We start from the raw sequence: 12,119 nt of genomic DNA on the forward strand, positions 1-12,119 counted from the left end.
AGAGAGCTACGATTGGAACTAGCAGAAGTAAAGGCTCGACTTCACATTCTGGAAGGGCTTGGTAAGCAGGCAGTAATTGATGAGGCTGCAAAATCTTGTAAGGATTCCCCCCCTACCCTGCAGCTAGTCTCTACAGTCAAAGATCTTGTTCACATTGAAGTACAAACTGCTAAGAAGGAAGTGATTGTGGATGTGGACACCAAAGCAAGTAAGTCTGATATTCAAGCAGAGATTAAAGAACACGAAGCTAGATGTGATAATGAGCTCAAGATTAGAATAGGGGGACTCCCAGAAGATTGGTAAAAAGAGGAGAACACTTATAGTGAAATATTGACAAAGATCAAAGCAGGCTTGCCCAACATTGAATGGACGGATGATGATGAGCAAGATGATGACGACTCCAGGCCCGCTTCTATTATGCACTACAAAGGTGATGCAATCCTTACACCGAAGTCAAAAGATATGCGAATCAAGCTTCTTCAACTATCTTACAAGCTGAAGGGTACCAAAGTATGGATAGCCGAGGAGCTTACACAAGCTCAACTCAAGAATAAGGCAACTGAACTAGCAAAAGTCAGGGCTGCCAGAAAGGATGGAAAATAAGGCAACTGAACTAGCCCTAATTAGAGAATTTAAATCAAAACCAAAAGACTCTCAGTCTTAAACTGATGTATGGCTGATTACTCTTTCAGACTATTATGTAGTACTCTAAATAATTGGGGTTGCTTTTGCACTCCTTGGGAGCTGCCATGCGCCCTCCCTAGAGGGTTTCTTGCTGTTCCATAGACCTTTTGGTCTCCAGTGGACGTTAATAGACTCTCTCTCTCTCTCTCTCTCTCTCTCTCTCTGTGTCTCTCACATTTCCATTTGCTGTATGAGTTTTCATTTCCATTTGTTGTACTGTGTCCCATAGGCTTGTGAGGCCTCCCAAGGACATTAATACATCTCTCTCTCTCTCTCTCTCTCTCTCTCTCTCTCTTCTCTCCTTTTATGTTCCATCTCCCACCTTCTACTATCTTGCCCCCCTTCTCCCAATTTGTATCTTCCCATTACATTGGCCATAAAATCCCCATGCATCAGGTGATCACAAAGCCTCGTTGACAAGGTCATGGCATTGTCATGCTCCTCCTCCTAGAAGGTTGAGCTACTCATCCATCCAATCTATTGGCTAATCTGCAAGTCAATTTGCTAGAATGACTATGCTCGAACCCAAACTATATTCAAAAATATAGAGCATAATGCATTCATGAACTTAGTCTAAATGTTCTTAGGCATGGGTGAATTGGCATACTTGTGTCACTAGCAAGTGCTCCCACGATGCACTCAAGCTAAATTGATCTGCATGATATGTCTAATTTTATCTACCCTTGTTTGGGTGGGATAGTACCTCTTGGAAGGCCGAGTGATGCAGAAGACTAATGAGAGCATCTACGAGATGAGTCCCCAGCTGGCAAACACAAATGCCCCACAAGCACAATCAAGGTACAAAGAAAGGAATCAATTATAAATTTAATACAAGGATCCTAATCTACATGCTCACATGCCTTTGGAAAAAGGGGGGGGGGGGCCCATGCGTGTGCGTGTGCGTGTGGGTGTGCGTGTGCGTGTGCGTGTATGTGTGTGTAATATATATATATACCTTCATAAGACAGGAATATATATAATCTTACAAATTAAAAAACAAGGAAAGAAAGAGTTGTAAGCACCTTTAGACAGTATTTAGAGTAAGAGAGAAAATTTAGTAAGCAGAGCTACACTTATGTTCTCATCAGTACCCTTACATAGCAATCTCCCTAAGTGCCTTTTGGCCCTCTTGTGCTAAAACGACCCCGAGTGCAAATATTGCTAACCCTATGCTAGATGACAAAGTGCCTTGAAGATTACTCTTCCTCATTCTTGCTGAAAATAAGGTAAGGGTGCAATTCAATTAAAAATATAAAAAGAGGTAGATGGATAATTAGGTTGTCCGTAGTCACCTAGAAGCATTGAGCAAACTTTCACAGGTGTTCAACCACGATAACCTACAAAGGCCTCTTTACATGGTTACCTACTAGAGGAATACCCCTACACCTGAGCATTGGTAGTCAAACACCGATTTAAAACATCTTGTGCAAGTTTGTTATCCAGAACCTTGTATTGGAGTCCATGAGTATGTCCTCATTCATTGCCGACAAAAAAGCTCCTATCTTATGTCCTTAAGGGTGTTCTTTTACCAAGCCCTAAAGTGTCCTAAAGTATTCTACTAACCTACACAAAGTCTTTCCGTAAGACTGATCTCACCCTTTGTCCTAAATAGTCATTATGTCTCTCTCGAATTCCTTAAACCTCGAAGGCTTCGATTTGAAGTAGATGCCCATGAGACTAACTTGTAAATGGATTTTGTGCGCTTTATAGACCTTGAGCAAGGACGAGAGCAAACTCTCTGAAACTGCCGACCAGGAGCACGGCGTCACAATCCACGGCACAATGGAAAGCAAATCCATCTTTGGAAAGTTGTATATAGAATAACTCTCTTAAAAATGCCGGCCTTTAGGACTGCTATAGGTCACTGCCATCTATTGAATTTGTTTGGAAGTAGCTCAACTTCCATTCGGGTGGCATTCGTTGATCGCGTACTGCGCCTCTTACTTATGCCAACAAGAATAAACATATGTAATTTTTGGAGATCTCTGAAAACCAAGTAAGAGCTCATGGCATAGAAGTCAAACCAATACAATCCGATTGTGGTGCGGATAGCTGTCTTAAATGTCTCTTCAATGACGCGATGATACCCACTTCTGGAGAAATGGTTTGCAATGTATTGCTTGGGGCATGCATTCCGATGCAGCAAATCTCCATCCTGAAGTAGAATTGATCTCCGACTTCCACCCCCGGAACCGATTCTTAGGACTATTATATTATTGGCATGAATTCAAGTATGAATCGAAGAAAAATTAAAATTGCGCGGTCCGAAGAAAAGACGTTATGGATAACTTGCAAATGACAGAAAACGATCACAAGAAAAGCGCGAGCTTAAAAAGGCTGCGGATTCTTCGTGAAAAAGAATAAGCAAACTCGGAGAACTAGATTAACTTCCATCCATAAAAGGCCCGAAAAAAGCTATGGGAAGGATTAAGTACCATAATTTTACGGGCTCTTAGCCAGACACCACGTGTTGCTGGTTCGGAAAAGCAAGCGTGGCAACCGAATTGACTGGAAAGAGAGGGAGATGGATCAAAATGAGATCAACGGATGGAAGAAAATATCAAAAGTGTGAAATAGGATGCATAGATCATTGAGCTGAGCCAATGCTGCTAGCCCCTTGGGGAAAAATGAAAAAGTCGCTCTGTTTAGCAAACACATAAAGATTAGCAATGTTTTCAATCCGTCTGTTCCTGTTCTCATTCCACGTTGGAAGGGGGGGAAGGGGCACGAACCTGTGTTGGGAATGGGAAGTGGACCGATTCGAAGGTGAAATGGCTGCGCAGGCACAGCGGAATACAAAGGAATGGATAGCAGAGAAGCTACGGCGGGAGAGGAGGCTCGCTCCTTCAAATATGCTACAACCAACATACTACATGTTCATTTTTGTCTCCTTAGGATTAAATCTACATGTAACCGCGGTCCGGTTCAGCTCGCTCTACACGAGTCTAAGGTATGACCTCCAAATGATGCTCACATCGAGTAACGCCCTTCCAACACTCATTCAAAATATATATATATGATTGGCACATGGGACATGTGAGAAGAAATTATAGTCTCTTTGATAATTAGGTGAATGACTTTGTTCCATTTGCCAAGGACTTTGAGGTTATACACGTCGTCTTGAATGATATATAGAAGAGGTATTCAAGACCAATTTATTTCCACCTCTCGTGCTGAGAAAGATCGTCTAATACATTAGAGGTTCTCTCAATTTTCCTATTCAATCTTGGATATAGACTCAATCTATTTCCTCCTCTCATCGTGGAGTTTCTGCTACCTAATTTAACAAGGAAGTTTCGCACACCAACAGTAGCATTTTTTGAGTCCAAAGCCCTAGCCAAGTCAATCAAAGGCAACACAAGGTGTGTAGCTTATCATTACTAAGAGATGAGCCTTTATCTACAAAACGCATTTCATAAGAGAAAGAGGCAATGTTACATTTTATGTATTTTTGTTGTAAATGCCATACCCTCGAGAGGGAATTCGAAAAAATCCAATCATATATTGCATTATGGTTAGAAGCGAAGTGGTGAAAAAATATAGTAAAAGTAAAGGCTCAAACGGGGTACAATTGTAGCACAAGCACACATGCAAAATACTCAGAATATGAGCATAAGTGTCTGGTGAAACAACAATTGCCCCATCACTCAACAAACAATTTTCTATGACAACAAGTCATAAGTAAGCATATACATACGAATCTGTTCTATATAGAAGGCCTTGTGAACAAACTTGAAAGTAAGTATATAAGTCAACATATAAGCTACTCTGTAACACCATGTCTCTTTTGTCTCCTCTTTTTTTCAAGAGGAAAGAACACCATGTCTCTTTTGGAAAGTTTCAAGAAGGGATAGGCAAAAGAGTGAGTGACCTTTGAAAGTACACAATGCATCTAAATCCTAAGGGCCACTCCAAGCCAAACAAATAAAAGATCTACTCCAAGCCAAACAAAATACACATTGCAAGTAAATCCTAAGATCCACTCTAAGCTGAAAAAATAGAAGATAAGACATTGAATACAAAGATTAATTGGCACCAAGGCCTTCATAGTATCATCCTACAAAAAGGGCATATGCAAGCTTCTCTAGTGAATAGAGTCTAGTTATGGGAGTGATTATGTATTAACTTGTGTGAGATTTGAGAAGCCACATTTTGCATGGTAGCTTTTGAGCCAATAATAATAAATCATATTCCATAGATAAATTGGGTAAGCACATCAATAATTAACTTGGAAACCTAGCCAGTACCCCCATGTTCCACAAATAGCAAAATCAAACTTTGGAATATTTTGCTAAATAGATGTTTGAAAAACAAAACAAACATAGAAGTTTTCTAAGCCAAGATACAAACTAGCATGGAGTTGTATACATGTATGGTAATTTCTTGTCATTAGGAATTGTCGAAGTCATACTAGCAATTCAGGTAGAGAACTATAACTCATGCACCACGATGACTTCCTTCTCATCTTAATTACGTGATGAAGACAAGAGTCCATGAATAACTCTAACCGAACATCTTATGTGCTTTTTATGTCAGTAGACACTATGAAACCTGCCATCACATATATCAAATGATTTAATATTTTTTGAAAGCATCAACATTACAATACTAATCACAAGCTAGTGTAAGTGAAGAACAAACCTAGTGGTAAAAAAGAAGGCATGGATGAAGCACAAGCATGGCATGATTGCATATTGAATTTTCTTAATGAAATACTCAAACTATGTAAGTACAAGGCAAAACAATGATATCCTCACCATCTAGTAGTCAATAGCATGTTGTATCATAAGTAGGGTTATTTATTGTGTACCAAAGATCAAATCCAAGTTAATTGAGCCATTAACAATCTATAACAAAGTTTTCTCCCCATAGCCATACATCATCTTGCACAATGGCCATAGGCTAACTTCTAGGATGAGTAGAACCCAATTGGAATACCTAGCATTTATTGGCTTCTATGAGAATAGAGAACCAATTTTTCCCCATCCACCATGCACGAGAAGCTATAAGCCAAAAATAATATACTATAGGTTAGAATAGGGTTTAGTAGCTAGTACAACCAATTAACACCCAAATTCCAATGTGCAACAAACCTTGTAGTTGATAGATCAAGAATGTCCTTGACCAAAAGAATACAGAAAGAGCATTGTATCCTTATACAAATCAAATAAATACATTGTTGTCTTTAGAACCTACTTAAGGTCAGCACTTCCTTATTCTAGTAATTCATGCTGAGCATCACAGCATATGCACCATGGGATTTATATTTAAGCTTATGTATCATTGGGTGGTATACGAGTATAGTCCATACAATCATAATTCGAGTGTAAACATTTGAATAAGAATCAAATGTATAAAAATTGGCTCTCCAATGCAAATTGTAAAAACAAAATAGCTATAGGGAGGTTGGTTGGCATAGGAAACATAACTATTATGAGCATCATGACTATGTCTTAATCAAGAGAAAATCTAGTTAACGATGGCATGGTAAAGACGTAGAAGCTTCTTAATTGTACCTCTCTTTTCTCGAAAGTTCGTAAACCTACCAATCCTTAATACAAGCATGTTCATGAGCGAATCACCCTAAGCTGAGGGTCAAATTGCCACTATCAAAGAGTGAAATTGTTCATTCAACAAATGTAGAATGAGATAATAATTTTTATGTCCATGAGATTAACACTATCAATTGTATATACGTGCATGGATCACAAATAAGAGCTCCAATCTCTATAGGTTTGATTGTCAACAAATGCAAGCTAAGTTTGGGAAACCATGATTAATTTGATTACAAGGGTGTACAAGCTATGAATCAAAGCACTAAGAAGTTATTTGTGACACACATTAGAACTAGTGATCAATTAATACACACAAGCATAACTTGAAGGCCTTTTTCACCAAATGGAAATGAATTATAATATAAGGGATTGAAGTGTGTGAATCGTGAGGGATACAAGGTCCTTGAATTGGAAACTATGCGACTAGGGGAATGACATCAGTCTCACAAAACTACAACACCTTGAGTCTAGAGAAAAAATAATGGATGACAAAAAATTGAAGGGTGTTAGCATGGAGATGCTAGCCAAGGTATAAGAATTGCCAACAACAAATATGTGGGAAGAACATAATCTATGTCTTGGATCCGGTTGGCATATTAAACTTACCCTACCAAATTTTGTTAGTTAATCAAGACAACTAGACAACTACATGGGGTGAGTGGTGATGGAATCCATATGATGCATGTATATAACTAGTTCTCCCTTTTCACTAAGTTTAAATAACAAGACTAGGAGAATGCATAGGAATTTTAGGGTAGTGGGGCAATGATGGAAGTCACTATCAAATTTCTCCTTTTAGGGCCACCAACTAAAGATTATCATAACACCAAACGGGTATCAAATGAGTCTCATATGAATAACCCCCAAATTTTCAATCATTCATTCTCACCAAAGTGCAAGTAGATAGACTCATGACTGTCCATGCCTTCCCATTATCATAATAGTTTCAAGTGAGAAGTCCTAGAAGGTATCTCTTCAATTGATATTGGTCAAGAAATAGGTTGCTTTTATTTGTTGAATTCGGGGGATAAAATAGGCGAGTTTATTAATGCCACGTGATAATTGATAAAGGAGTAAAATGAGTATAACAATCCATGAGACGTTCACACATACCAAAATTTCTCAATTTAAGTTTGATCATTTGATCTAAATGTTAAAAACAAACCAATTAAACTGCAAAATATATGTGCTGCTGAATTTCTAATTAATATAAGGCATGAATGGCTAGGCAAACGGGCAAAAAGCAATAAAGGCTAGATAGAACTTTATGTAATCAAGTATAGAGACTAACATAGATACAAGGCCTACTGTACATTTTGGTTTAACTTTTCTTATCAATATGATAATGCTCTAGGTCATTAGGGGTTAAGAGAAGGCTAGAAGGTCAAGTTTAGGAAAAATCTATGTGTGTGGGTCAATGACTCTAATAATATATACAAATCCAAAGTCATTAGGGAATAAGATAAGGTTATAGGTTGAGTTTAGGGAAAAGCTATGTGTGTGGGTGTGTGCTTGTGTGTGTGTTTAGGGGGGTGGGGGGGGGGGGGGCATGCATGTGTGAGTCTACATTGACACCAATCCATAGCCTATCCAAGAGAACCCTAAAGTTAAATACAGAGGAACTTAGTCACCCATATATGTGTGAGTCTACATTGCCACCAATCCATAGCTATCCAAGAGAACCCTAAAGTTAAATACAGAGGAACTTTCTCACCCATATATGAATATTTATAATTTCAATATATAAATCACAAAAGTTTGCTCTAATACCCACTATAATTCACAAAATAATTCCCATTATTAACTCTAATGAGAACTATTCTTAGAAAACTTTCTCATTACCCTTTTGATTTTCACCCTCCAAAAAAAGATAGATTCTATGTACATAGAATTGGAATAATTTGGGAGAGAATAACCTGATTCATCTCTACCAAATGAAAAGGCAAACATGAAAATTCAAAGAAAAAAGTTTATCAAGATTTTTGGTTACATAACATGCATGATGTTACTATGATGAGGATTTAGTTCTTGAAAAATTTGCCAAACTTGTCTCCCCAAACAATTTTAATGGTGATTTGTGTTATAAAAGATACATCCACGTGGGATTATTTGGGTATAAAGCTACAAAGGCATCCTCAATATTAGAAAACATGCTTTCATCCATCAACTTAATATCTCCATGAAGATGCGAGAATGAGCATCTATGTAGTCTCCAGCGGTGACAGGTCGGTGACTCACATGTCGTGGCAATCTTAGAGATGTGCGGATGGAGCCTTCTACTCCAAGGTACTCCTTGTGGGAGCTATGCAAGTATGAGGTGTCAGTCAAATGGCTCCTGAAGTTGTTGCAAGTGTGAATCCTCATGAGAAGAGGGGGGAGAAGGGAGAGGAAAAGGGCAAGGGGATGGGAAGCAAGAGGAAAGAGAAGGGGAAGGGGGATTAGAGGCATTCACAAAAGGCAAGAAGAAAGAGAAACACAAGACAATACTATTGGAAAAAGAGAGAGCTTCTATTTCTCAAAGCTTGCATCCAACAACTGAAGACCAAAGTCAAACTTTTGGACTTTTATACATGTCACCTTTTTAAAGAACGCAACTCTACCCTCTGGCTCCCTTCCTATCTTTTCTACTGTCTTGTTCCTAGTATTACAATTCTCTTGGGCCGTTATATGGCTCCAAGGCAACTTCTAACAAGATCGTGAGTGCATTGCACATATTTGTAAGAGTTCGCAATAGTGGGAATGTGCAAAATGTGACGATGTTAACCTAGGAGGCTAACATGCCCCCCTTCATGCTATTGATCCATCTTTGGATCAAGAGTGCATCAGTAAGCTTGAAGACTGGAGTGCTTGGACGATGGATTGGCAATCGAGTAGTCATTGCAAGATTCAGGCAAATGGAAAATGGGGCTCCTAGAAATGAGTGACGTGCATGTCCTCAAATGTCCGTATGTGATGGGCATGTAAAATTTCCACTCCAAGGTACATGTGTATCATTTGCTAGTAGGAGGAGCCTTTGTCTAGATCAAATACTATCTCATGCCGTATTTTTAAATGCCATTCCATGATTGTGGGAGCACGCTCAAGAATATCCTTGAGCAAAATGATAAACATTCGAAAAAGAGAATGGAGGCCACGACTGCCGGCGGATCCAAAACTTCGGCATATGTATCCATGAAATTCTACATATGATATGTGAGGGCATAAGTGGTAGCCACCTTCAAAAAGTTGAAGTGTGGAAAATTGTAAACGACATTCGGGTTGCTCACTTACATCGGCCCGATTTCCATTAACAGTAGAGAGGCATATAGGTGGGATGACTGCGGCGCGGTCCCGAGATGCATTGAGATGCATTGTAGCCAATATTTTTGCTACTTCAAAAAGGGAATCCTCAAAGCTAGGTGAAGTCTTGCAGTGGTGTCATTGATGGACACAACTTGGGAAGTGGGATCTGCATATCCATCTCTGGTCTCCAGCTTATGGGTAGCTTGCCACACTGCCGAAAGTTTTTTTCCAATGAAAGTGGTTAGGGCCTGGACCTCCATTATATCACCAACCTTTAAGTAAAAAATCTTCAGCTTTCCTTTCCATAGACTGAGATTGGTGATATATCAAAGGGTCGACAATGTCCCGGTACCACTTGGGGTCGTTGACTGGAATGTCCTTAGCTTGGTCTTCCCCTTTGGTTGAAAAGTGGTCTTTGTTTTAGTCGAAAGTGGTTCATGTGGAAGAGACTCATCCAAGAAAAAGGCTGGTCAGAGTATTTTTTAGATGTGTTTAGGGGTGAACTTAGTGGGTTCAGGGGGTGTTGGGATCTCCGTCACCCCTAGGTGCATGCTTGTGGAGGAATGTGAGGCAAAAGGCTATGTAGAGGTGGAAGAAGTGGAGGGGTTGGGCAAATTTAAGCAAATAGTTTGTAGTGGCTATTACTTTTGCCCAATACTAATTCAGTAGATGCTTCTCACTAAGCATTGCTCTAGCACTGTCTGCTAAAGTCTTATTCTTCTTTTCCAGCTCTTACATTCTGTTGAGGAGTATCTGCACAAGTGAATTGTCTTTGTATGCCGTGACTTCTACAAAAGTTCATGAATGTTGAAGACATGTATTCACCTCCTCTATTTGATCTCATGACTTTAATCTTTCTGCCTGTCTGATTTTCTACCATGGCTTTGAATTCTTGAAATCTGGAAAAGGCTTCATATTTCTCTTTCAGAAAGTAGACCCAACAATATCTACTGTAGTCGTCGATGAAAGTCAAGTAGTAAAGTGCACCATTGATGCTACGAGTCTGGGCATAACCCCATACATCTATATGTATCAAATCAAGAATACCTCGTGCATGAGAGGTACTTCTGCCAAAATTGGTTTGCTTTTATTTGCCGAAGTAGCATGCTTCACAAACTTTTCCAAGAAACTGTAGCTTTGGAATCCTGATTACCATATTCTGATTCGTGAGATCTAACAAGTACTTGAAATTGGCATGACCATATCTCTTGTGCCGTTTTGTAGATAGTGGCTTCTGTTGCGGTTGAGCTGACATGGCATACTTATCTGGTGTTGTAGCTAGCATTCTATACAAGCGTCCTTCCTTGCCACCTTTTTGCTACTAGGTGACATCTTCTGGATTTGTCTCTGATAGTGCATTCATCTCCGTCGAATAGTGCACAAACAAGCTGAGTATGGCTATATGGAACTATAATGGTACCCTTTGTTTGACCCAGGTGGCTTCTCAAAGAATGACCTGATGTTCTTGCTGAGCTTCGGAACATAGAGTACATCTTTCACCAATCCTTTCATACTGGTGAAATTGTTCATAGGGATAACACCTGTCCCTTGAACTGGATTCAGTGTATTATCTGATGTGTAGATGACATTCTTTTGACCTTCTAATGGTTTCATTTCTATGAACCATTCCTGATGATTTGTCATGTGAGATGATGCATCAATGTCGATGTACCAAGGATCTTGATCTACTTGGTCAACTTGATAGCTGAATCCTCTTTGGGATTGCAATCAGTGTCTAGGTACACTGTATCAGTTTGTTACATTTCCTCATTTGCAAGAAACATATTCCCATGTTCATTTGCAAAATGACAGTGACTAGAATGTCCACCACCACGATGATTTCCTCTATCACGAAAATTCCCTCGATTGCTACTAGATTGACTGCCTTGGTCATACTGCTTCTTGCAGCAATCTCTTTCATAGTGTCCAAACTTACGACAGTAGTTGCACTGAATGTTTGACACGTTGGTGGATGCATTCCCTCATCCTTGGAATCTTCCTCGATTGGAATGATTTCCTCTTTGCTGATTTTGATGTTGCTGAGGATGATGTTGATGATGATTCTAACTTTGCTGAGGATGACCTTGTTGTTACTGATGATGATTACCACTTCGTTGGAATGATCTACCTCTACCTCTGCCTCTGCTTTTGTTTGAAGCTGTGAATGCTTAATCATTAGAATGACCTTTGTGTTCTTGAATGGCTTGCGTCCTAAGTTCTTTACCAAGTAAGACTGACTGAAGTTCTTCCAATGTTGAAATTTGCCATTGGATGGTAATCCTCTAGACTAGATTCTCGTATCCCTCTCCTAGTCCATTCAGGATGACTTGAACCATTTCTGTTGGGTTCATGGTCTCTCCTGCTACTGCTCCGAGTTTATTATTGTAGTCTTTCTCGTGAGGCATTGGCTACAAGAAGCTAGAGGTACAGATAGGCATTCAGGCTCTCTCTCCTGGCAAGAAATTCTATTCGCAGGCAAGCCTTTAAAGATCCCAGCCTACCAGGACAACATCTTTAATGCCATTGATGTGCAAGTTCGAGAGACGGTTTCTTCGCATAAATGGCCAAACCTAAGTTTGCAGTTTGGGTGCAAGGGAG

The 12,119-nt window shown here is 39.5% G+C and overlaps 1 protein-coding gene across 1 annotated transcript in view; it reads right to left on the reverse strand.

Annotated features, from left to right (window-relative positions):
* The window catches only part of LOC147905129 (uncharacterized), a 51,019-nt gene extending 47,505 nt beyond the window's left edge, over positions 1-3,514 (reverse strand). The window contains exons 1-2 of the mRNA XM_087396884.1: positions 3,417-3,514; positions 3,120-3,192 (exon numbers count right to left, since the gene is read on the reverse strand). Coding sequence (XP_087253010.1) covers positions 3,120-3,122 — 3 coding nt within the window. The 5' untranslated portion in view covers positions 3,123-3,192; positions 3,417-3,514. The remainder of the gene's footprint in view (positions 1-3,119; positions 3,193-3,416) is intronic.
* Positions 3,515-12,119: the final 8,605 nt, after the last annotated feature.

Source organism: Dipteris shenzhenensis, chromosome 2, assembly GCF_047967505.1.
Source record: "Dipteris shenzhenensis isolate YYH24624 ecotype China chromosome 2, Dip_SZ_1.0, whole genome shotgun sequence".
NCBI lineage: Eukaryota > Viridiplantae > Streptophyta > Polypodiopsida > Gleicheniales > Dipteridaceae > Dipteris > Dipteris shenzhenensis.